The 23636-nt window shown below is 41.8% G+C and overlaps 1 protein-coding gene across 1 annotated transcript in view; it reads left to right on the top strand.

Moving 5' to 3' along the window:
• Positions 1–23636, top strand: part of HMGA2 (high mobility group AT-hook 2) — a 243360-nt gene that overhangs the window by 57554 nt on the left and 162170 nt on the right. Inside the window, exon 3 of the mRNA XM_040409219.1 lies at positions 1806–1856. Within this exon, the coding sequence (XP_040265153.1) occupies positions 1806–1856 (51 nt within the window). The remainder of the gene's footprint in view (positions 1–1805; positions 1857–23636) is intronic.

Raw genomic sequence — 23636 nt, 5'->3', positions numbered from 1 at the left:
AACTGGCTTAGTTGCCCATAGCAACCAATCAGATTCCACCTTTCATTTTTCAAAGGAAAAATGAAAGGTGGAATCTGATTGGGTGCTATCTCATACATAAATTGCACTTGCAACTATTTAGCATCTGATTAGTTATGCAGATTCTTGTCATTTAACATTTGTCATTGTTACTGTTGTTCTCCTGGACAGTAGAAGATTGGAAACTGGTGATTTGGGGCAATGAGACGAAAGTCAATAGACTGGGCTCTGATGGGTGCAAATTGGTCTGGAACAACAAACAGTGGAAAAGGGGGCTAACAGATCAGGAAATTGAAGGAACTGTCAAGTTCTGTGGAGGCAGCCTGTTGATATGGGGTTGTTTGATAGCCAAAGGCGTTAGATACTTGACCAAGATCCATGGTGGTCTCATTGCTGAGCTATATCTGAGTATCGTACAAGACAAGTTACTTCATACACTCTAGTACTATGGGTATGAAATGGTTCAATGACAATGAAGTAGAGGTGCTTAATAATTAATAACAATTACTGTATATCCATACAAGGTTTGTTTGTGACTTATTTTACTACCTAAGGCCTATTGCACACGGACGTTTTTTTTTCACGTTTTTTTGCGTTCCGTATACGGTCCGTATACGGAACCATTCATTTCAATGGGTCCGCAAAAAAAACGGAATGTACTCCGTATGCATTCCGTTTCCGTTTTTCCGTTCCGTTTTAACATAGAACATGTCCTATTATTGCCCGCAAATCACAGTCCGTGGCTCCATTCAAATCAATGGGTCCGCAAAAAAACGGAACACATACGGAAATGCATCCGTATGTCTTCCGTTTCCGTTCCGTTTTTTGCTGAACCATCTATTGAAAATGTTATGCCCAGCCCAATTTTATCTATGTAATTACTGTATACTGTATATGCCATACGGAAAAACGAAACGGAAAAACGGAACAGAAACGGAAACACAACGGAAACAAAAAACGGAACAACGGATCCGTGAAAAACGGATCGCAAAACACTGAAAAAGCCATACGGTCATGTGCAATAGGCCTAAAGTTGCACTTAAAATTATAATCCATTTATTCAGCCCTTAATAACTATTGTATTGTAAGTATATATATCTTACATATACATAAAAAAACATTTGTTTTACAGCAGTCCTATTGTTCAAAATGTACAGGAAAATCAGGGTTTTAGCACTATTGACTTAAAGGGATTAAGCGATGATTAATGTAAAAAAAATGAAATACATCATATAGTACATGACTCTCTTTCTAGCTAGAACAGGCCCTGTACCTTACATGGGTGCAGGACTTTCCCTATTCAGTTCTTCTATTGCTCTTCAGGCTGGCAGCTCAGGTGGCATGTCCCTTCTGCTGCAGGTCAGGGAGCGTGTACTTTCTACTGTAGCTCTCTCCGCTTCTAACGGTAGATGTGGCTTGTGGCAGTTAAAACATGGAACTGATCATGTGTGATTGTCTCAGTAACTGGACATGCACATTATTATAAAGATTAAATATCAGGGGGCACCATTATACTGGAGTAGAGAAAATATTTAACAATTGGAGCATTTTTGTAACATAATGTAAATTACAAATGTAACTAGTTTTTCATGCAAAATTATATTAAAATAGAATTTAGTGGGGGTACAACCCGTTTAATAGAGAAGGATCAACATTGATGGTGTTTTTCCATGTACCATTCTGTTTTAAATATTGCTTAATCTAATGTAACTATATATATATATATATATATATATATATATATATATATATACACACATATTAATGTAGTTTTTTTATGCTTAAAGAAAGAAGAGGGCAGCGGTGAGAAGCGTCCACGGGGGCGTCCAAGAAAATGGGTAAGAATTTATTAATTTACTCTGCATTGCCAAGAATCCATCATTATGGAGACATTGGGAGAACTCTCTAACAGCTATTCAATATGTAAAGCTGGTTGTAAAATGTCATCTGTTTTAGGGCTCATGCACATGACCGTATTCGCAATAAATATGGATGACATCCGTGTGCATTCCGTATTTTGTGGAACGGAACAGCTGGCCCCAAATAGAACAGTCCTATCCTTGTTCTAATATTGTACGGAAATACGGACATACGGAAACGGAATGCACAAGGAGTAGCTTCTGGTTTTTTTCCGGACCCATTGAAATGAATGGTTCCATATACAGTCCGCAAAAAAAACTGAATGGACACGGAAACAAAATACGTTTGTGTGCATGAGCCCTTATTCTGCTACAACTGGGACAAAATGCTAATGGGATAATTTATTATGAGGGTAATTTTTTAACCCCTATTGACCACTCATACGCCTTTTTATGGCGGTAACTAAAGGACCTTAGGCTGGGCCAGGGCTTTTTTATGGCGGCCCAGTCTAAGCTGAGAGCCCCGGCCCTGCTCTAACAGCCCAGACCGGAGTGCCAATCCGGGCTGTTTAACATTTGACATGCCGCGGGCAATGGCGCCTACCGCATGTAAAGTGCTGACAGAGGGAGCAGACTCCCTCTGTCTCCCATTGGCACCCCGCAAATGCGATCGCAGGGTGGCGATGTGTGTGTGTAAAAGCTGACAGAATTGCTAATTTATTCTTAGTTGCCACCGAAAAATGATACCAATGAAAAATACAAGTTGTCCCGCAAAAATCAAGCCCTCACACAACTCCATAGAAAGAAAAAAGTTATGGGTCTTGGGAAGCGGCAATGCAAAAAACATTTTTTTCTTTAAAAAAAAAGGGTTTATTTAAAAAAAGTAGTAAAACGTAAAAAAAGAAATATGTATCACTGGTATCACTGTAATCGTACTGACTCAGAGAATAAATATATTATGTTATTAATGCCGTAAAATGTATAACGTAAAAACACAGTGGCAGTATTGCTGTTTTTCCCATCTCTCTCCTAGAAAGAGTTAATAAAAGTTCATCAGAAAGTTAATCCAGTTTTTGCTTGATTCTTTGTTGGTGTACATAGTTAAAGAGGACCTTTCACCAGAATGGAAAATCTAAAATAAGTATACAGACATGGAGAGCGGCGCCCAGGGATCTTCTGCACTTACTATTATCCCTGGGCGCCGCCACGTTCTCCCGGTATAGCCTCCGGTAGGGCTGCACGATATGGGAATTTTGTGCGATTGCGATTAGGGCCCTAAAAATTGCGATAACGATATGCGATGCAATATTTTAAGGGAATTGTGCTAGAGGTCTATTTGCTTGGATTTTCCGCTGACGCGGCTGGGTATGACATAGTTATGTGGGCGATCTGTGGATGGCGCTGTTATGTGGGGGATCTGTGGATGGCGCTGTTATGTGGGGGATCTGTGGATGGCGCTGTTATGTGGGGGATCTGTGGATGGCGCTGTTATGTGGGGGATCTGTGGATGGCGCTGTTATGTGGGGGATCTGTGGATGGCGCTGTTATGTGGGGGATCTGTGGATGGCGCTGTTATGTGGGGGATCTGTGGATGGCGCTGTTATGTGGGGGATCTGTGGATGGCGCTGTTATGTGGGGGATCTGTGGATGGCGCTGTTATGTGGGGGATCTGTGGATGGCGCTGTTACGAGGGGGATCTGTGGATGGCGCTGTTACGCGGGGGATCTGTGGATGGCGCTGTTACGCGGGGGATCTGTGGATGGCGCTGTTACGCGGGGGATCTGTGGAGGACGCTGTTACGTGGGGGATCTGTGGAGGGCACTGTTATGGGGGATCTGTGGATGGCACTGTTATAGGGGATGTGTGCTATGACACATGGGGCCACGAGGGGGGCCAGCATAAGACACACATATAGCATCTTATGCTGGTCCCCCTCATGGCCCTATGTGTCCTAAACTGCGCATATAACTCTCCTATTCATAAAATGGCCAGCCTCTGTACTTTCACTATGAATGCACTGCAGAAAGCGGCAGCGAGCCGGCCGGCCGGCGCGTGACTGACGTCACTGTCACTTAATTCAGGAAGCAGGACCGTGACTAAGTGACGTCAGTCACGCGCCGGCGGCCGCCTCGCTCGCTCCCGCTCGCTGCAGTGCATTCATCGTGAAAGTAAGTACAGAGGCTGGCCATTTTATCAATAGGACAGAGGACATTTTATCAATAGGGGCCCCTTCATATATAATCGCTGCGTTTTCGGGTCGGCCGAATCGCCATATCGCATTTGCCGATTATCGCGATTCGATTATTTTTGCAATATATCGTGCAGCCCTAACCTCCGGTATCTTCATATGTTCGGCTCCACCCAGTTGAGCCTGCCGGCGTCTCCTTCTCCCATACTGTAGCGCTGGCCAATCGCAGCGCTCAGCTCATAGCCTGAGAGGTTTTTTTTCTCTCAGGCTATGAGCTGAGCGCTGCGATTGGCCAGCACTACAGCCGGGGAGAAAGACGCCGGCAGGCTCAACTGGGTGGAGCCGAACATATGAAGATACCGGAGGCTATACCTGGAGAACGGAGCGGCGCCCAGGTATAACAGTAAGTGCAGGGCGATCCCTGGGCGCCGCTCTCCATGTCTGTATACTTAGTTTAGATTTTCTATTCTAGTGAAAGGTCCTCTTTAAATCTAACACTTTGGTCTAGAAATGCTACTTCAGTTTTTTTTACTCCACCCCCTACTGATTTGAATATGCAAGTTTTTTTGTAACTTCTCAGTGAAAAATCTCAGTGATAAATCTGGCTTCAAACTAATTGACATAACGAACCACACCAACTTTTCAAAACTTGAGTGAGAGGTATAAAAATGCAAAATTTTGGTTCAAGTAACACCAGAATGTCAGAGAATCCTTTTGTAGCGTCGGTTGTTTCACCGATATGGGCCAAAAACGCAGCATGAAGCATGTTTTTGTCAGCTACATTCTGGCTATGAATGCCAGACTGGTGCACAAAGTGGACAAAAATGCCATAATTTCAAAATATTTGTTTCAAACACAGACATGCTTAGTAAATGAATAGGTTGTGTTCACATTTACTTTGGAGGCAATGTTAGAAGCCTCAACTGCAGATTCTATTAAAAATGCTGGACACCATGCAAAAAACCCTGACAGTTACCAGTAAAGTCCATAGGGTGCCCTTGGTGTCCATCATTTCAGAGATCTATCACTTGCGTTATTTTTGTTGTTTATACTCGACTGCTGCTCCACTTGTATGTGGGGAAAATTCCAGTTATGAGTGGAAGTCCCAGCGGTTTAATCCCCACAAATTAGACACTTATCACCTATCCAGTTTACCGGTAAATCCTGGGACAAGCCAATTTGTAGGTTTATATTAAAGCATTTTTTGTCTAATGCAAAAAAACAAAATCTAAATATAAAGGGATTGTCCCAACTCGCGCTTTCCATGGTGACATGGGACTAATCCCTGGTACCAGGTGGCCAAGTTTACGGAGAAGCTGAGTGGATTGGTGCTCCGCTGTTTCCAGTAAATGGGAGCTACACTGCTTCTGCACCTCTGGGAGTTATGGAAGCAGCTTATCTTCTTCTGCCACACTGCTTTTGTAGCTCCTGTTCAATACAGTGGGAGATATAGCCTACTTCACTGTTTCCATAAGCCTTGCCACCTGGGTCCGGCACTTATTCCCATATTTCCATGGAAACAGCAAGATGAAACAACCCCTTTAAGTTGAATAAACACAACACTTCAGCATTAAAGGGGTTTTCCCATCATATACAGTGGATATAAAAAGTCTACACACCCCTGTTAAAATGTTAGGTTTCTGTAAAAAAAAAAAAAAAAAAAAGATACAAAGATAAATCATTTCAGAACTTTTTCCACCTTTTAATGTACAAACTGTACAACTCAATTGAAAAACAAACTGAAATCTTTTAGGTAGAGGGAAGAAAAAATATAAAATTAAAATAATATGGTTGCATAATTGTGCACACCCTTAAACTAATATTTTGTTGAAGCACCTTTTGATTTTATTACAGCACTCAGTCTTTTTGGGTATGAGTCTATCAGCATGGCACATTTTGACTTGGCAAGATTTGCCCACTCTTCTTTGCAAAAACACTCCAAATCTGTCAGATTGCGAGGGCATCTCCTGTGCACAGCCCTCTTCAGATCACCCCACAGATTTCCAATCAGATTCAGGTGTGGGCTCTGGCTGGGCCATTCCAAAACTTGAATCTTCTTCTGGTGAAGCCATTCCTTTGTTGATTTGGATGTATGCTTTGGGTCGTTGTCATGCTGAAAGATGAAGTTCCTCTTCATGTTCAGCTTTCTAGCAGAAGCCTGAAGGTTTTGTGCCATTATTGACTGGTATTTGGAACTGTTCATAATTCCCTCTAGCTTAACTAAGGCCCCAGTTCCATTTGAAGAAAAACAGCCCCAAAGCCTGATGCTGCCACCACCATGCTTCACTGTGGGTATGGTGTTCTTTTGGTGATGTGCAGTGTTGTTTTTGGGCCAAACATATCTTTTGGAATTATGGCCAAAAAGTTCTACCTTGGTTTCATCAGACCATAACACCTTTTCCCACATGCTTTTGGGAGACTTCAGATGTGTTTTTGCAATATGTAGTTTTTCTTGGTAAGAAAAGGCGTTCATCTTGCCACTTTACCCCATAGCCCAGACATATGAAGAATACGGGAGATTGTTGTCACATGTACCACACAGCCAGTACATACCAGATATTCCTGCAGCTCCTTTAATGTTGCTGTAGGCCTCTTGGTAGCCTCCCAGACCAGTTTTCTTCTCGTCTTTTCATCAATTTTGGAGGGACGTCCAGTTCTTGGTAATGTCACTGTTGTGCCATATTTTCTCCACTTGATGATGACTGTCTTCACTGTGTTCCATGGTATATATAATGCCTTGGAATATCTTTTGTACCCTTCTCCTGACTGATACCTTTTAACAATGAGATCCCTCTGTTGCTTTGGAACCTCTCTGTGGACCATGGCTTTTGCTGTGGGATGACTGGAAAGACCAACTAGAGCAGCTGAACTTTATTTGGGGTTAATCAGAGGCACTTTAAATGATGGCAGGTGTATGCTGACTCCTATTTAACATGATTTTGAATGTGATTGCTTAATTCTGAACACAGCTACATCCCCAGTTATAAGAGGGTGTGCACACTTATGCAATTATATTCTTTTATTTTTATATTTTTTCTTCCCTCTACCTAAAAGATTTCAGTTTGTTTTTCAATTGAGTGGTACAGTTTATAGGTCACATTAAAGGTGGAAAAGGTTCTCAAATGATTTATCTTTGTCTCATTTTTTTTACATCACAGAAACCAGGGATGTGTAGACTTCCTATCCTAGCGATATGCCCCCATTGTCTGATAGATGCGGGTCCCACCTCTGGGACCCGAACCTACAATGAGAACGGAGTGGGGAAATGAATGGAGGGTGCACTGCTCATGCGCAGCCACCCTCCATTAATTTCAATGGGGCCGCCGGAAATAGCTGAGCGCTGGCTCGGTTATTTCCGTCTGCCCCATAGAAATGAATGGGAGCAGGTGCGCTCCCATTCACTTGTATGGTAGCAGCGCTTGGTGGTGAACAGACCCCAGGAAACCCGGGGTCCTCTAGCCACAGCTCTCCCCGCTCCGTTCTCCTTGTAGGTGCTATCAGACAATGGGGGCATATCCTAGCGATATGCTCCCATTGTATGTGATGGGAATACCCCTTTAACATTGCCAGAAGTAAGAAGCAGCTTTGATTGCAATTGTATACACAAGAAGTGCCAAAGATATTGAGGGACATTTATTAAGGCATTTATGCTACTTTTGTGGATGAAAAAAGTGGATGGGGCTTATTGGGGGGGGGGGGGCTTATTGGGGGGGCAGGGCTTAGCGTGGCACCAGCCCCTGGCATCTGAGTCTTAATAAATATGGCGCATCCTACTCTGGCACACAAAGATCAAGACTGGCATATGGGAACGTTTGTCTTCATAAATGTCCCTCAATGTGTACATTAAACTTGTGTGCTCTACATTTTATTGCTGATAATTCAAAAAGGGGTTGTCCAAGTTCTAGATACTAGCAACCTATCCTAAGGGCTGTTTCACACGAGCGGATGCCGTGCGTGTCATCTGCAGCGTGAAAGACAGGACAGCAGAGACACGGAGGATTAACATGATTGATAATGCTCTTTGCCTCTCTGTGATCTTTTTGCTACAAAACACAGTGACAATTTTATCTCACTGTGATTTTGTACTAGAAAGATCAGAGAGAGGCATGGAGCATTATCAATCTTGTTAATGCTCTGTGCCTGTGGTGTCCGGAGCGGGGCTTGGCTGTTGTTTTTCATGCTGCGGATGACACGCACGGCATCCGCTCGTATGAAACAGGCTTAAGGATAGTTCACTAATACCAGATCAGCGGCACCCCTACCAATCAATCTCAGCAGTCAACGGCGCTGGAAATAACACAGTGGTTGTAGCTGGAAACAGAAAACTCTATTAAGATTACTTTGTCGTTCAGCTCCCATTCTCGTTAACATTTTCTTCAACTTTTTTTTTTTTATTGTGTGTGCTTACATATTTGTAAAGTGTATTTGGTTTATATAGTATCTAATTATTTTTTCAATGTTACGGTTTTAGAACTTTTTGCAATACCGTTTTTACAATATTTTTGGGGTAAACCTGAGAAATAAGCCAGAATTTTATTTTACTTGAGCTTTATATACTATGCAACTTAGATAAAAATCTTTGCATTAAAACTTCAAAGCATTCCTGTTGTCTGTTTGTTTGTAAGATCTACCGCAAGGTCAGGTCACCTAAAATTCAGTTGTTTGAGTTGCCATTAATAAACTTTTTAAGTAAAAAAGTTTAACATTTTTTACTGAATGAAACTATGTACAGTCTTTAAAATTGCATTGAAAGTGAATATTTAAATACATAACTTTCAGTTTGTTAATGGGCAGAAATGTATTATATTTACAAAGCTCTATTAAGTTGTTTTCTCTAATTTAAAAAATTCCTGTGCTTGCGTACTTGAAACATATCACAACAACAGAAAAACCTCCAGTAAAGCAAATGCATAAACCTCTTTCCGCACTAACTTTCAAAGATGGTGCCCACTCAGAAGCTGAGCAGGTGCCATAGCAACCAGGTGCCTGCTGTTTTACAAAGAACACTTGGAGGTAATGTCTAAGATCAGCGATAACGCCCATTTTGGACATTTAGCCCTCAGATGCGTGGTCAGTTTAGACCACAGCATCTGAGCAGTGTAAACCTGGGAGCGCCTCACTCATGGAGTCACGCTAAGATCGAGGGAGCCGTTTGTTCACTGTGGTAGCCTCAAGCTCGCTAGAGACTTCTATGCCTACCACAGAGATGTTCCTATAGAGTTATGCCTGTGACAGGGCTCCATTGGAACTTAAAACTCTGATAGGCTGCAATGGTAATTCAATGCAATCTATGGGAGAAGCGATCAGACAATCGCATGTTCAAATCCCCTAAGGGGACTTTATATAAGTGTAAAAAGAGTTTTACAAAATATATAAAAATCACACACCCCTTTTTCCCCATATTAAAAATAATTTAAAAAAAGATCCTCGTCATTGCCACATCCCAAATCGTCTGTACCATTAAAATATAAATGTATTTCTGCCATACAGAAACCAGTGTAACAAAAAAAATCTAAATGGTAGATTTGCTGATTTTCCATCAGTTCAACTCCCCAAAAAATGTAACAAAATTTAATAAAAGTGTTCGCAAAGGCAATAACACTTCTAAATGGTTTCAATATAAACTACAGTTCTGTCAAGCCGAATATGCACATTTATAAGGGAGTTGTTTGGGAGTCAGTTGAGATAGCTGTCGGCTGAACTGCTGTTGAATGTGTATGGCCTATTTGAAACACAGTGGAACAAATATATGAATCCTGTCTTAAATGTACAGATAAAGTTCAGGCAGTCTGTAGATGCACCAAAAAAAGCATAATGGCTCACTTTGTGATAAATTTGGTGCATGGCTAGACAGTTTAACTAACTTTACACAACTATTAGGTTGGTCACTCTGGGCCAAATTTTTGGAACATTTGTTGCATCTTAAAGCATGCTCCCAAGCTGGAAAAGCAAAACAGGTGAGTCGCAGTGGATTATTCCTTCTGATATTTATTTAATAAATCTGTCTAAAATGAGATGATACGTTGTGCAACAAAAATGCGCAAAATTACAGCAACGCAATAGCATCCACAATAGTAAATATGCCCCAATCTTTTATTATTTTCCCCTCCACTACTGAAGTATCTGATCGATGGAGTCCTACTGCTGGGACACCCAGCAATCACAAAAACAATGGTCCCAAATTCCCCTATGACAAGGATGCTCAACCTGCGGCCCTTCAGCTGTTGCAAAACTACAATTCCCAGCATGCCCTATTAGCTGTAGGCTGTCCAGGCATGCTGGGAGTTGTAGTTTTGCAACAGCTGGAAGGCCGCAGGTTGAGCATCCCTGCCCTATGAGAATGAAACTGTGGTGCTTATGAGTAACTTACGCATCACCATTCCATTCTCATAGGGCACTCTAGGACCTATCTTTTCATGACCACTGGTAGTTCAAGCAGTCTTAAGCCTCATTCACACGTCAGTGTTTCACGGACGTGTGCTGTACGTGTTATCCACAGACAGCACACGTCCCCATTCATTTTAATGTGTGTATTCAGACATCAGTATTTTAGCACAGTCCGTGGGTCCGTGTTTTTAGCACGGATGCATGCTCTATTTTGTCCATGTTTACGGATCCATCACGCCCATTATAATCTATGGGTCCATGAAAAACACGGATGCCATCCGTGTTGCATCTGTGTTTCACGGATCATTAGGAAGAGATGTTTTGAAAATTATTTTCAGCTGTTCAGTGTCAGTGAAACACGGATGGCACACGGACAGCAAAAAACTGACCCACGGACCCAACGCGGATCCTTCACGGACAGCTTCACGGATGCATCACTGACCACCTTCTCACGGATGTGAACACGGACGTGTGAATGAGGCTTTACCCTCTTTGCTTATCCCCATCCTTTGAATAGGGGATAAGTAATGTTATTGGGAAAACCCATTTAACTACTTGGTAAAAAGATAATGGGGGTCATTTACAAAGACCTGCCTTTTACTCTCCTTTTGTGCTGGCTTTGCTGGCGGAAGATGAGCCTAGTTAAGACTAGGCGTGCACCTTGTCATAAATTTAGGCGCATCTTCAGCAGTCTTTGTGCCTGGCTTTAAACCTAGACCAGCCCCTGGCTTGAGTCGTTTTTTGCCAACGTTTGTCTGTTTTTAGGGATGTTGGTATTGTTGTTGTGAGCTGAAGTCCCGACCCCAGCACACCACTGCCACACCCTGAACACTCCGTAATAATGCCCCTGCAACAAGATATTGTAGACAATAATTAAAAGTCACAAAAAAGGGGACGTGCAACATTTTTATGCCAAAAATGTTTGTAAATGACCCCAATTATGTCTGTAGTAATAGATCTGTGAAAGAGAAATCATTTGTTTGGTTTCTTTAAAGGGCTCTCTGGGAATTAAGAAAATTAAAATACTTAAATATTACTTTATTATAAATATATTCTCAAATACCTTTCATTATTTATAATAGCTCGTTTTGTCTGGGGAGCAATCAACAGGGGAAACAAAATGGCCACTGTCCCATTAGTTCACACAAAACCTGTCCTGATCACACATGAAGACAAGTTACCTTACAACACTGAGGTAAAGAGCTGCCTCCTCCTCCTCTCTACTTGTCAGGGATTATGATCCTGAATACAGATGATAAGAACTTTAGCTGAATCTGGGGAATTTAGTTCACGAGGAGACATGAAGTACAGAGAGGATGGACAAAACAGGCTGTGGTAATGTGGGGCTGTGGTAATAGAGACTGCATACCAGTGCTGCTACTCATCAGCCACACCTCACCCTCCTCTCATGTCTCCTCATCATCTCCATTCCCACAGAGATTCACCTGTATTCAGGACCATGATTCCTGACAAGCAGAACAGAGAGGAGGATGAGGCAGCTCTATGGCTCATTGTGGTGAAGTAGCTTGTCCTCCTGTGTGATTAGGACAGGTTTTGTGTGTACTGATAGTAACGCTGCCATTTTATTTATCCTAATGATTGCTCCCCAGACAAAACAAGCCATTCTAAGTAATGAAAGGTATTTGTGAATATATTTATCATAAAATAATATTTAAGTATTTAAATGTTTTTAATTCCTGGAGAACCCCTTTAACTGTTGTAGCAATTTATTTTTTTATTTGTAAAACTTTCCTGGATGCAGCGACATTGGAAGTCCACTCTTCCTGCATATTTGATAATGAAGCATATGTGCTTGCTTTATGTAAGTGCAATCAATTGAAGTTAAAGGGCACACCTAGAACCCTTAACGATCAGCAGTTTCAAGCAGCCGATGGCAGAGGAAACTATACATTGTATGGTGCTGGAAGCTGGCAGCTTATTATCGAAAACAATGCCAAAGTCAGTATTGGACAGAACCGGGTATCAGAGTATCGAAAAAGTATCAAGACTTCAATACCTGATGCAACCCTACATCCAGTCCTGTGATACTGTTTTAAGACTGCTGCATCTATATCTCGGATATGCCCCATTGTCTGATAGGTGCAGTTCCCAACTCTGGGACCCGCACCTATCCTTAAAACAAAGCCAGCAAAATGGTGACCGGCAGTGTCAGGTCAGGCCACCACTTTGCTGGCTTTGTTTCTATTAGCCTGCCGAAAATAGCTGTCGGCCCCATAGAAATGAATGGAAGGAGTGGCAAGCATTTCTCATTTCTAAATATTTTTGCGGGCCAATAGAAATGATTGTTTGTGGCCGCACCCAGCACTGCCGGCCACCAATTTGCTGACTTTGATTTAGGCTTGGTTTTAGAGACAATATGGACATTTCCTAGTGAGTTTGAGTACAGTTGAGTACAGTTTGTTGGAAGTTATGGAAACAGCAGCTCGCCAACTCTAATGGCATATAAATTATAGAGAGTCATATATTCTATACATTTAAGGCACAGTATTCTGTTCCCTGGGCAAAACTATATTGTAGAGAAAACAGATTTGTTTTTAACACCATGTTCTACCTGTATAGCAAATAACATTTTGCAGAATGTTTAGTCATTTATATAATATTTGGTTACAGTATTTGCTTGTAGCTATGCAGATTTGCAAAATGAGCTTTAGCATATAGGCCATACATCACCTTCCTGGTTGGCTTTGCTGGCACATTGTCACATTCTTGTGGGTTAGAGGAATTCATTGTTCTTGTTTGAACTGATAAGAACAAAAAAGGGTTTTCTGCCTGAGACCTTGGGAAAGGCCGAGGGGGTGGAATGTTGACATGGATCAGCAGGGCTGCACTTTCCCAAGCTTTTCACTCTGCATTATGCTATAGATCCGAACTTTATGTACTGTCCGCGAGGAAGCCCAAATAAATTCTAGTTAGTGGATTTATATACATATATTTTAATATATCTGTTTGCAGTGTATAGCACCCCGATATTTTTCCAGTTTTGTTGCTTTAGAACCTGGAATTAAAATGGATTTTTGGGATTTGCACATTTTGATTTACACAATACACATATCATTTTGAAGATCGTAAATATTTTTTACAGTGACACACAATAATTAAAGATAAAAAACAGAGAACCTTAAAGTGCATAAGTAAAACATATCTTTGTACCGTTTCAGGCTAGTTTCAGATTAGCGCTAAAATCTTCCGGCAGAGGAACAGCCTGCCGAGGTTCACTCAAAAGATGATGACAAAATTGCAAGCTTTCAAGACTACTCGGTTCTCGTCCTCACACATGTTAATGTGAGGAAGAGACCTAAGTAGCTTTAAAAGCTTGCATTTTTTTCATCATCTTTCCAGTTAGCCGTTAAAAAGTATCAACCACTAAGTGGTGGCACATTTAGTGCCACCACTTTGTGGAGCCACCTTTTGCTGTAATTAGGCCCCTTGCAGACGAACGTGAGCCGATTAGGTCCGGATGCGTTCAGTGAAAACTGCGCGATTTCGCAAGCAAGTCCATTCAGTTTTGTTTGCGATCGTGTTCAGTTTTTATTGTGCGGGTGCAATGCGATTTAATGCATTTTGCACGCGCGTGATAAAAATCTGAATGGTCTTAGCAACCATCCATGAAAAACGCATCGCGTCCGCACTTGCTTGCGCATGTGATGCAATTTTTACGCAACCCCATTCACTTCTGGGGCGAGCGTTGCGTGAAAATCGCAGAATATAGTACATGCTGCGATTTTCACGCAACGCACAAGTGATGCGTGAAAACCAACGCACATGTACACAGCCCTATTGAAATAAATGGGTCCGGATTCCGTGCGGGTGCAATGTGTTCACATCACGCATTGCACCCGTGCGGAATACTCGCTGGTGTGAAAGGGGCCTTACAGATACAAGTCTGTTGGAGTATTTCCCTAGCGCATCTAGACACTGGGATTGTTGCGAGTTCTTCCAGATAAAATTTAGGCCTTGTTCACATCTCCATTAAGGAGATCTGGCACAAATGCCTGCTGTTGGCCAGACAAAAAACTGTTGCATGCAATGGTTTTTGTCTGTCCGAAACCAGGTAAATTTATACTGTAAAGCAGCTGAATCACCTCCAGACCTCATTAGAGTCAATGTAGAAAATCCAGCAATGCTTGATCCTGTAAGATCTGGCAGGCTGTGCTGGTACAGCCTGCTAGATCTCTATAAGGGCTCGTTCACACGACCGTATGGCTTTTTGGCTACATGCACATGACCGTTCAGTTTTTTTGCGGTCCGCAAACCGCGGATCCACAAAAAACGGAAGTTGCCCGTGTGCCTTCCACAATTTGTGGAACGTAACGGGCGGCCCATTGTAGAAATGCCTATTGTCCGCAAAACGGACAAGAATAGGATATGCTATATTTTTTGGGCAGGGCCACGGAACGGCCTTTCAGTGTTTTGCGGACCGTTTTTCACGGATCCGTTTTTTTGTTTCCGTTGTATCTCAGTTTCTATTCCGTTTTTCCGTTCAGTTTTTCCGTATGGCATATACAATAAAAAATTGGGCTGGGTATAAAATTTTCAATAGATGGTTCCGCAAAAACAGAACAGATACGGAAGACATACTGATGCATTTCCGTATCTGTTAAAAAAAATTTGCGTACCTATTGACTTGAATGGAGCCACGGATCCTGATTTGCAGACAATAATAGGACAAGACTCAAAATGTAGCGGAACGGAAATGCGGACATACGGAAACGGAATGCTTTTTTTTTGTGGACCCATAGAAATGAATGGTTCCGTATACGGACCATATACGGAATGCAATAAACGGCCTGTATACGAAACGCAAAAAACGGCCTGTATACAGAACGCAAAAAACGTTTGTGTGAATGTAGCCTTAGGGCTCATGCACACGACAGTATGGCTTTTTCAGTGTTTTGCGGTCCGTTTTTTACGGATCCGTTGTTCCGTTATTTGTTTCCGTTTCCTTTCCGTTTTTCCGTTCCGTTTTTCCGTATGCCATATACAGTATACAGTAATTACATAGAAAAAATTGGGCTGGGCATAACATTTTCAATAGATGGTTCAGCAAAAACGGAACGGATACGGAAGACATACGGATGCATTTCCATATGCGTTCCGTTTTTTTTGCGGACCCATTGACTTGAATCGAGCCAAGCACCGTGATTTGCGGACAAGAATAGGACATGTTCTGTCTTTTCACGTTACGGAAATACTGAAACGGAATGCACACGGAGACACTTCAGTATTTTTTGCTGAACCATTGAAATGAATGGTTCAGTATATGTACCGCATACTGAACTCAAAAAACGGCCAGTATACTGAACGCAAAGTACTGTCGTGGGCATGAGCCCTTAGATGGATGGTGCTTGTGTACAGCAGTCTTCAAGTAATGCCCCAGATCGATTGGAATAAAGTTTGAGCTTTGACTAGACCATTCCAAGACAATTACCCCAAATAACACACAGGACTAAATTTTAAAAGAATATTGATACATCTTTATCAATTTATTATCACAATAATATAAACAAAACAAAAAACATATAAAAGATTGCGTCACCCACCATATATTATCCGCTTCAGTATTTAGAAAAGGCAGCGTTACAGTATGGTTAACCTGGATTGTAACAACACATATATAAAATAGAAAAAACCTTAACCAGGTGTGGCACTCGGCCAGAAAAAGTGGTCGTAAGGCCTATTGCACACGACCGTATGGCTTTTTCAGTGTTTTGCGATCCGTTTTTCACGGATCCGTTGTTCCGTTTTTTGTTTCCGTTGTGTTTCCGTTTCTGTTCCGTTTTTCCGTTTCGTTTTTCTGTATGGCATATACAGTATACAGTAATTACATAGATAAAATTGGGCTGGGCATAACATTTTCAATAGATGGTTCAGCAAAAAACGGAACGGAAACGGAAGACATACGGATGCATTTCCGTATGTGTTCCGTTTTTTTGCGGACCCATTGACTTGAATGGAGCCACGGACTGTGATTTGCGGGCAATAATAGGACATGTTCTATGTTAAAACGGAACGGAAAAACGGAAATACGGAAACGGAATGCATACGGAGTACATTCCGTTTTTTTTGCGGACCCATTGAAATGAATGGTTCCGTATACGGAACGCAAAAAACGTCCAGTAAACGGGAAAAAAAAACGTCCGTGTGCAATAGTCCTTAGTGTAATAAGCTAACTGCACACAAAAAGATTAAATATGCAGAGGTTAACAATGCAAACAGTGCATCGATATAAACAGAGCACCCCAGATAGTATATAATTAGACAGCCATATATCTAAACTTCACCCACCATGTCATTTAGTTAAAAGCGGAGACAGGATAACTAGAATGATAATATTAGAAAAATAAATCAAAAAGCCATAGTGCATAAGATTGATACAATAACACAGTGCAGGGTAGTGGTGCAGAAGTACCCTGATGTACGTTTCACCAAGCTTCTTCCCACTGTTTCTAGACATGACTTTTCTTGACAACTTTGTCCTCCTTGGTCTTCATGGGGCTTTCAGAACAGGTGAATTTATACATTGTGGCTCAAATCAAAATTAGGGCGAGCACTCAACACTTGGACCAATAGTAGCTTTTTGTGTAAAATTTTATTAAATCACAATAGTAAAACACGTGTATATTTATACCATAAAATCTACAATTAACATATAAAATCTAAAGTTAAAATGCATAATATTGAATTCCACAGATAGGAGTGGTTATATAATTTCAATCTCTTATGTTCAGAAACGCTGGAGTATAAATGTATCTGGATCAAAGGAATTGTTAGTATTGTTGCGCTTCACTATCCAGTGCGCACACTCGAATAGTTAATGGAGTTGCAAGCTCTTGTGCACTAGTCCAATGTTAATATAATCTAGCAATTGGGCAAATAAGCCAAGCAGCTCCTGCTCATATGAGAACGCGTACCTCAATGTCGACACTGAGTCGTGGACTCGGATGTGGGCCCCCAGTCCTATACACCACGAGCCAATTTTATACAGTCTGAACCTCAATATCTGTACATCTCGAACCAAACCAGATTGTGCATTTTAAGTTTGTCTCTCAACCATCTTATTTTCACATATTTTACACAATTGACAATTTTAAGTATTTTAATCTCCTTTCCACTTTGGATTATTATAGGCATATATCGGCACCATTACTTTATATTTTATATTGATGCTGTTGTGCAAAAAAAGGATTATCTTTTATCGATAGTTAATATTGTTATTTATTATTTTATATTTGTATTGATAAGCCACATAAGAATGGAGATATAAATGACCAATAGGGCCAATTAATGGTATACATATTGTTAAAGTATGGTGGAGTATAGTTTATCTGTATCATTTTATGCTGGAGTTTTAGAAAAATGATAATATTGCATGATTTTATGTTGTAGATTCAGGAAAATGATAATAATTTATATATGCAATCCGTAACTACAAATTGGACTTATACAAGTTATATAGAATGCAAGAAGGAATTTATAGCATAAAAAAACGCATGTTTGCAAAATAACCGCATTGAAAACGCATATAAAAAACGCATGCGATTTCTCTATGTTTAAAGTGAATCGAGTGATCCAGGATTTGGTGCTAATCTAGGATATAAAAGGCGGAGGCAGACAGGTGATGCTGTACCACTGACGAAGGGAAAGAGTTCCCGAAACGCGTCTGGGCTGCACACCTGTGAAAGAAGCACCTCCGCACCTTATGCATGGCCATGCAAATAACATCATAACGGAAGAATTCTGATATCCAGGACGCAGAGCATAGAATCTGCTAATTACTGCTCTTCATTGTCCGGACATAGACCACATCCGAAATCCCGCGAGATTCGGGATTAGCAAACTACAGGAGCCACAAGCGAGACGCCGGAAGTGTTTCACGCCGCTTAACTACCGCTCACGTCCATAGAGGCGCCTACGAGATACATTGAGGGGAAGGTAGGAAGACTCCATCTGTGAACCGCATGTGATGGGCATGCCATCTGAACGAGTACGGTAATTCCATTTTGTATTACCTGTACCTAAGGACATTGAGGTACGCGTTCTCATATGAGCAGGAGCTGCTTGGCTTATTTGCCCAATTGCTAGATTATATTAACATTGGACTAGTGCACAAGAGCTTGCAACACCATTAACTATTCGAGTGTGCGCACTGGATAGTGAAGCGCAACAATACTAACAATTCCTTTGATCCAGATACATTTATACTCCTACGTTTCTGAACATAAGAGATTGACATTAAATAACCACTCCTATCTGTGGAATTCAATATTATGCATTTTAACTTTAGATTTTATATGTTAATTGTAGATTTTATGGTATAAATATACACGTGTTTTACTATTGTGATTTAATTAAATTTTACACAAACTGCTACTATTGGTCCAAGTGTTGAGTGCTCGCCCTAATTTTGATTTGAGCCACATTTATTACTAGAGGGGGGGTGTTCCTCTACACTGGGCTAGAAGCACCTAATCCAGAACCCTGCCTGAAGTGAGCCACCATTTTGAGTCTACAAATTTATACATTGTGTCACAGATCATGGACCAAGGACCTTATTCAACTAATTATGTGACTTTAGAAATTAATTGGTTTGACAGGAGCTTATTTAGGGGTTTCGATGCAAACTGTGAATAAATATGCATTCACAACATTTCAGTTTTTATCCAGCTATTCTTAAACAAGGCATTTTTTCTTCCACTATAACAATTTGGACTACTTTTGTCAGGGCTAAATTTAAAATCCATTTGAATTACGTGTTGTAATGCAACAAAAGAGGAAAAACACCAATGGTGGGTGGAGAGCTACTTTCACAAGGCACTGTATGTTTGTGATGTCCACATGCCCTTATAGAGCATATGAACGGGCTTCATGAGATGACTCCTTTAAAAGAGGACCTACAGAAAGTAGAAAGTTGTGAAATTATTATTTTTTTTTTTAGTCACATAAAAAAAAAATCCCTTTTTATAGGCCATTGACATGCACTGACATATTTTTTTTTATTGCTTTCTAAATGAAAAAATAAAGGGGTTGTTTGGCATATCTGATCAGTGGGGGTCCGACAGCCTGCAACCCCGCAGATCACCTGTTTTATGGGAGCTTGGGTGCTGAAATTTCACAGCTCTGTCCACTGTGTAGTGTAGACTGAGCTGTATAGTACCAGCACCAATTTCCAGTGTTGGTAGAGTGTGAGATGTCAGATGTCAGCCTATCTAAGGAGAGATCAATAGTAAAATCCTGGACTGCCACTTGAAGCAACTTTCTACCATTTTGCTGTAGATTGTATTTCCTTCACCTACTGTAGCTTGTTCTGCTGCTCTTGACATAGGTCCAACAGCTGTGACAGCTCTGTCAGCTTTCCTCCTCCCTTTTATTAAAGGGCATCTGTCACCACATCTATGAGCATTAATCCAGGTGACATACGAGATGTGTGCATATCAGCAAAATGTCACCTGCATGGAATGCTTTTGGTTCAGTGTGTAGAAAAGCTATCTTTTATAATATGTAAATAAGCCCCTGAGTACAACAAGGCTGGTGCTGTTGCACCCAGAGGCTCCACTCCCTGCCTGCTTTGCCACGTCCGTCCCCACCGCTAAGACTGACAGGGCAGACAGTAGAAACATATTCATGCCTGGCCCTGAAGTCTCAAGAGTGCATTCGGTGCTTTCGCTGTACAGGGATAGAGCGCACAGTGGTCAGTGTTTAAAACGGCACTGACATACGTTGTCGGGACTACTGTGCATGTACACAGGAGTCCTCTCCATTATGATAGCATGGCACAGCACTACGGACTATGCATTTCAGCACAGCTTTGAGAGCTGACAACAGTAGAAAGGGGGGGGCAGTAGTAAAATAAAAAGGGTGGTCTGGACTCTCTTATCTGTGGTACTACCCATGTGTTACTGCAGGTAATAGTCCAGACTCCAGATTTGTGGTTACAGATTCCCATTAAAGAATGCAGGTAGAACATTCACAGTATACCCCGGTAAATTCTATTAACATCTACGTCTAAGACCTCATGCACACAGCCGTAGTTTCGGTCCGCATCCGATACGAGTTTTTTGCAGATTGGATGCGGACCCATTTATCTCAAAACACATGGCTGTGTGCATGACAACTTACAGTCCTTTTGCCTTAAGATAAAGAGGTTGTTTGGTCCCAAAATAAAAATTATTTTTATGTGCTCCTAACACCCCATCACCATCCATCCATATGCATCCAATACCTGTTTTCCATGTCCGAGCTTTCCTTACTCCATGAAAGACATCACAATATACTGGCAGATCTGTTTACTTTCTCTCCTTGTTTTGTTGAATACATAACTTTATTGCTACACAAGCCTGGCTGCACTGCACAGAGATGAGTCACAGTCTGGCCACACCCCCCACACTGCTCTGTCTGTCTGTCACGCTTCTGGGACAGCAGAGAAGGGCTATTATAGATAATAACATCCTTGCACTCCCCTATGCCCAATCTGGATTGGTGGGGAGGGGGGAAGCTTGTATATGGGCACTTTCTGCTTATACTCACACAGGACTGTAGGCATCAGCCCTCACTGCAGCACTACTGCCAGAGCTTCTGCAGCAATCTCCATGGCCACGCCCCAGGGGTGGGGCTTACACAGCTCTCCTCAGCAACCTGGGGAAGAAGACAGAGGCCAGCGCTTCCAATTGCAGGAGGCGGTGACGTCATTAGTGACGATTAGTGTTGAGCGAACTTCTGTTTTAAGTTCGGCTTCCGGTTAGCGGAGGATCCCGATATGGATTCCGAATTCCGTTGTGGTCCGTGGTAGCGGAATCAATAATCGGCCATTATTGATTCCGCTACCACGGACCACAACGGAATTCGGAATCCATAGCGGGATTATCCGCTACCTGGAAGCCGAACTTTAGACGCCGAACTTAAAACCGAAGTTTGCTCAACACTAGTGACGATCCGTCTCCTGCTCAAACCAGGAAGAGAGGAGCGGATGACTATTCCAGAAGCAAAGAAAAGACATCTGGAGGGACCACGTGATTGGGAGGCAGATCTCAGGAATGGCTGCACTTTGGAAGGTAAGTATCTGGTAACTAAACTTTCCTCCACAGGTTTGATTTTTTATTTTTTTTATGCAAAAAAGGGCTAATCCCGGAGAATCCCTTTAAGGTCTCATTGACAAGACTGTATCCATTTTGCAGTCTTCAAACAGCAGATTCACAAAATACAGATACCAGCCATGTGCTTTCTGCAGTTTTCCCACACCAATCAGTAGAAATGGTTATTCTTGTCTGCAAAACAGACAAGAATATGAAATATTCTTTAAAGGGGTATTCCGGTAAAGTAACTTAATTTTTGAAAAACCACATTAAGACTGCAAGCTGTGACCCAACCAGAACCCATATTCATACACAGTGTCGGACTGAGGTGTCTAGGGCCCACTAGTAAAATCTGATTGTGTCTATAATAATAAACGGGGGAGTTTCTTTAATAATCTATCAGGTGTTTTATATGAACATAGGCTGGTTGAGGTGCTGTACATTGAATATATGTATGTAGTGCAGTAAGTCTACTGTGTTATGTGCCACTTGTGCAGGGGATGGGAGACTAGGGGCCCACCGGGGGATTCACCTGTAACCCTGTGGGACAGTGCAAGCCTATCTATACATATAATCAGAGCTTCATTTTACCTTGCAATCCATTTGTCTAGCTCAGGGCTGGCCAACCTGAGGCTCTCCAGCTGTTGCAAAACTACAATTCCCAGCATGCCTAGACTGCTTACAGCTATCAGCCTACAGCAGGGCATGGTGGGAAATGTAGTTTTACAACAGCTGGAGAGCCGCAGGTTGGCCAGCCCTGGTCTAGCTCCTGTGTGAGCCTGCAATACACTGAGTATCATGGTGCCTGATCTTCTCTCACAAAGACTACAATCCCCACAATCCCTAGCTGTTGATGTTTATTTAGTGGTTGTCTGATATAGAGTCCAGTCACTTCCCCTCTACTCTGTTATCCGCAGCACACTGACACTCCCTTTGTTTCACAAGACATTTAGCTAGAGAATTGATAGCAACACACTGAGCATGCTCGACCTAACAAAGGCTCAGAACTACAGGTCGCTGCCATGGTAACTTTATATTTATTTATAGTAAATCGAATACTCCTTTAATGTGTGTGACGGACACACGGATGAGATCAGTGTGCTATCTGCATTTTTTGTGGACCCATAGAAATGAACCGGTCCACGTGTGATGAAAACAAATGTGGATCAGACGGGAACCAAAACTACAGTGGTGTGCATGAGGCTTTAGTCGTATGCACTTTCCATATAACTGTTTGCAAAAAAAAAAAAAAAAGAAAGTAGACCACGATTTGTTTTTGGAACGGTCTTTGGGACCACTGGAAATGGTCCTGCTGAACAGAGTACCTAGCCTAATATGTGATATTGCACATGCGATTGTTCATAAGACAGATTTAGTTTAAAATGTTTGCTTAGTGTTTGATTTCTGCTAAATGGTTTTAGGAAGCAAGGCTGGTGTCATATATTATGGTCATTTTTCACGTGAAATGCTTACTTGCAGTGTGCAGTGATTTTAAGGCCCCTTTCACACGGGCGAGTTTTCCGCAAGGGTGCAATGCGTGAGGTGGACGCATTGCACCCGCACTGAATCCGGACCCATTTATTTCTATAGGGCTGTGCAGATGAGCAGTGATTTTCACGCATCACTTGTGCGTTGCGTGAAAATCGCAGCATGCTCTATATTGTGCGTTTTTCACACAACGCAGGCCCCATAGAAGTAAATGGGGCTGCGTGAAAATCGGAAGCATCCTCAAGCAAGTGTGGATGCGGTGCGATTTTCATGCATGGTTGCTAGAAGATGATCGAGATGGGGACCTGATCATTATTATTTATTATTAACATGGTTATAAGAGAAAATAATAGCATTCTTAATACAGAATGCTTAGTAAAATATGGCTGGAGGGGTTAAAAAAATTAATTAAACTCACCTCATCCACTTGTTTGTGCAGCCCGGCTTCTCTTCTGTCGTCTTCTTTGCTGTCTAGGAGGAAAATGACCTGTGGTGACGTCACTGCACTCATCACATGGTCCGTCACATGATCCATCATCATGGTGATGGATCATGTGATGGACCATGTGATGAGCGCAGTGACATCACCACAGGTCCTTTTCCTCA

Source organism: Bufo bufo, chromosome 1, assembly GCF_905171765.1.
Source record: "Bufo bufo chromosome 1, aBufBuf1.1, whole genome shotgun sequence".
In the NCBI taxonomy this organism is placed as follows: Eukaryota; Metazoa; Chordata; class Amphibia; order Anura; family Bufonidae; genus Bufo; species Bufo bufo.
The sequence above is the reverse complement of the archived record's forward strand: the minus strand, read 5'-3'. Positions and strand labels throughout refer to the sequence as shown.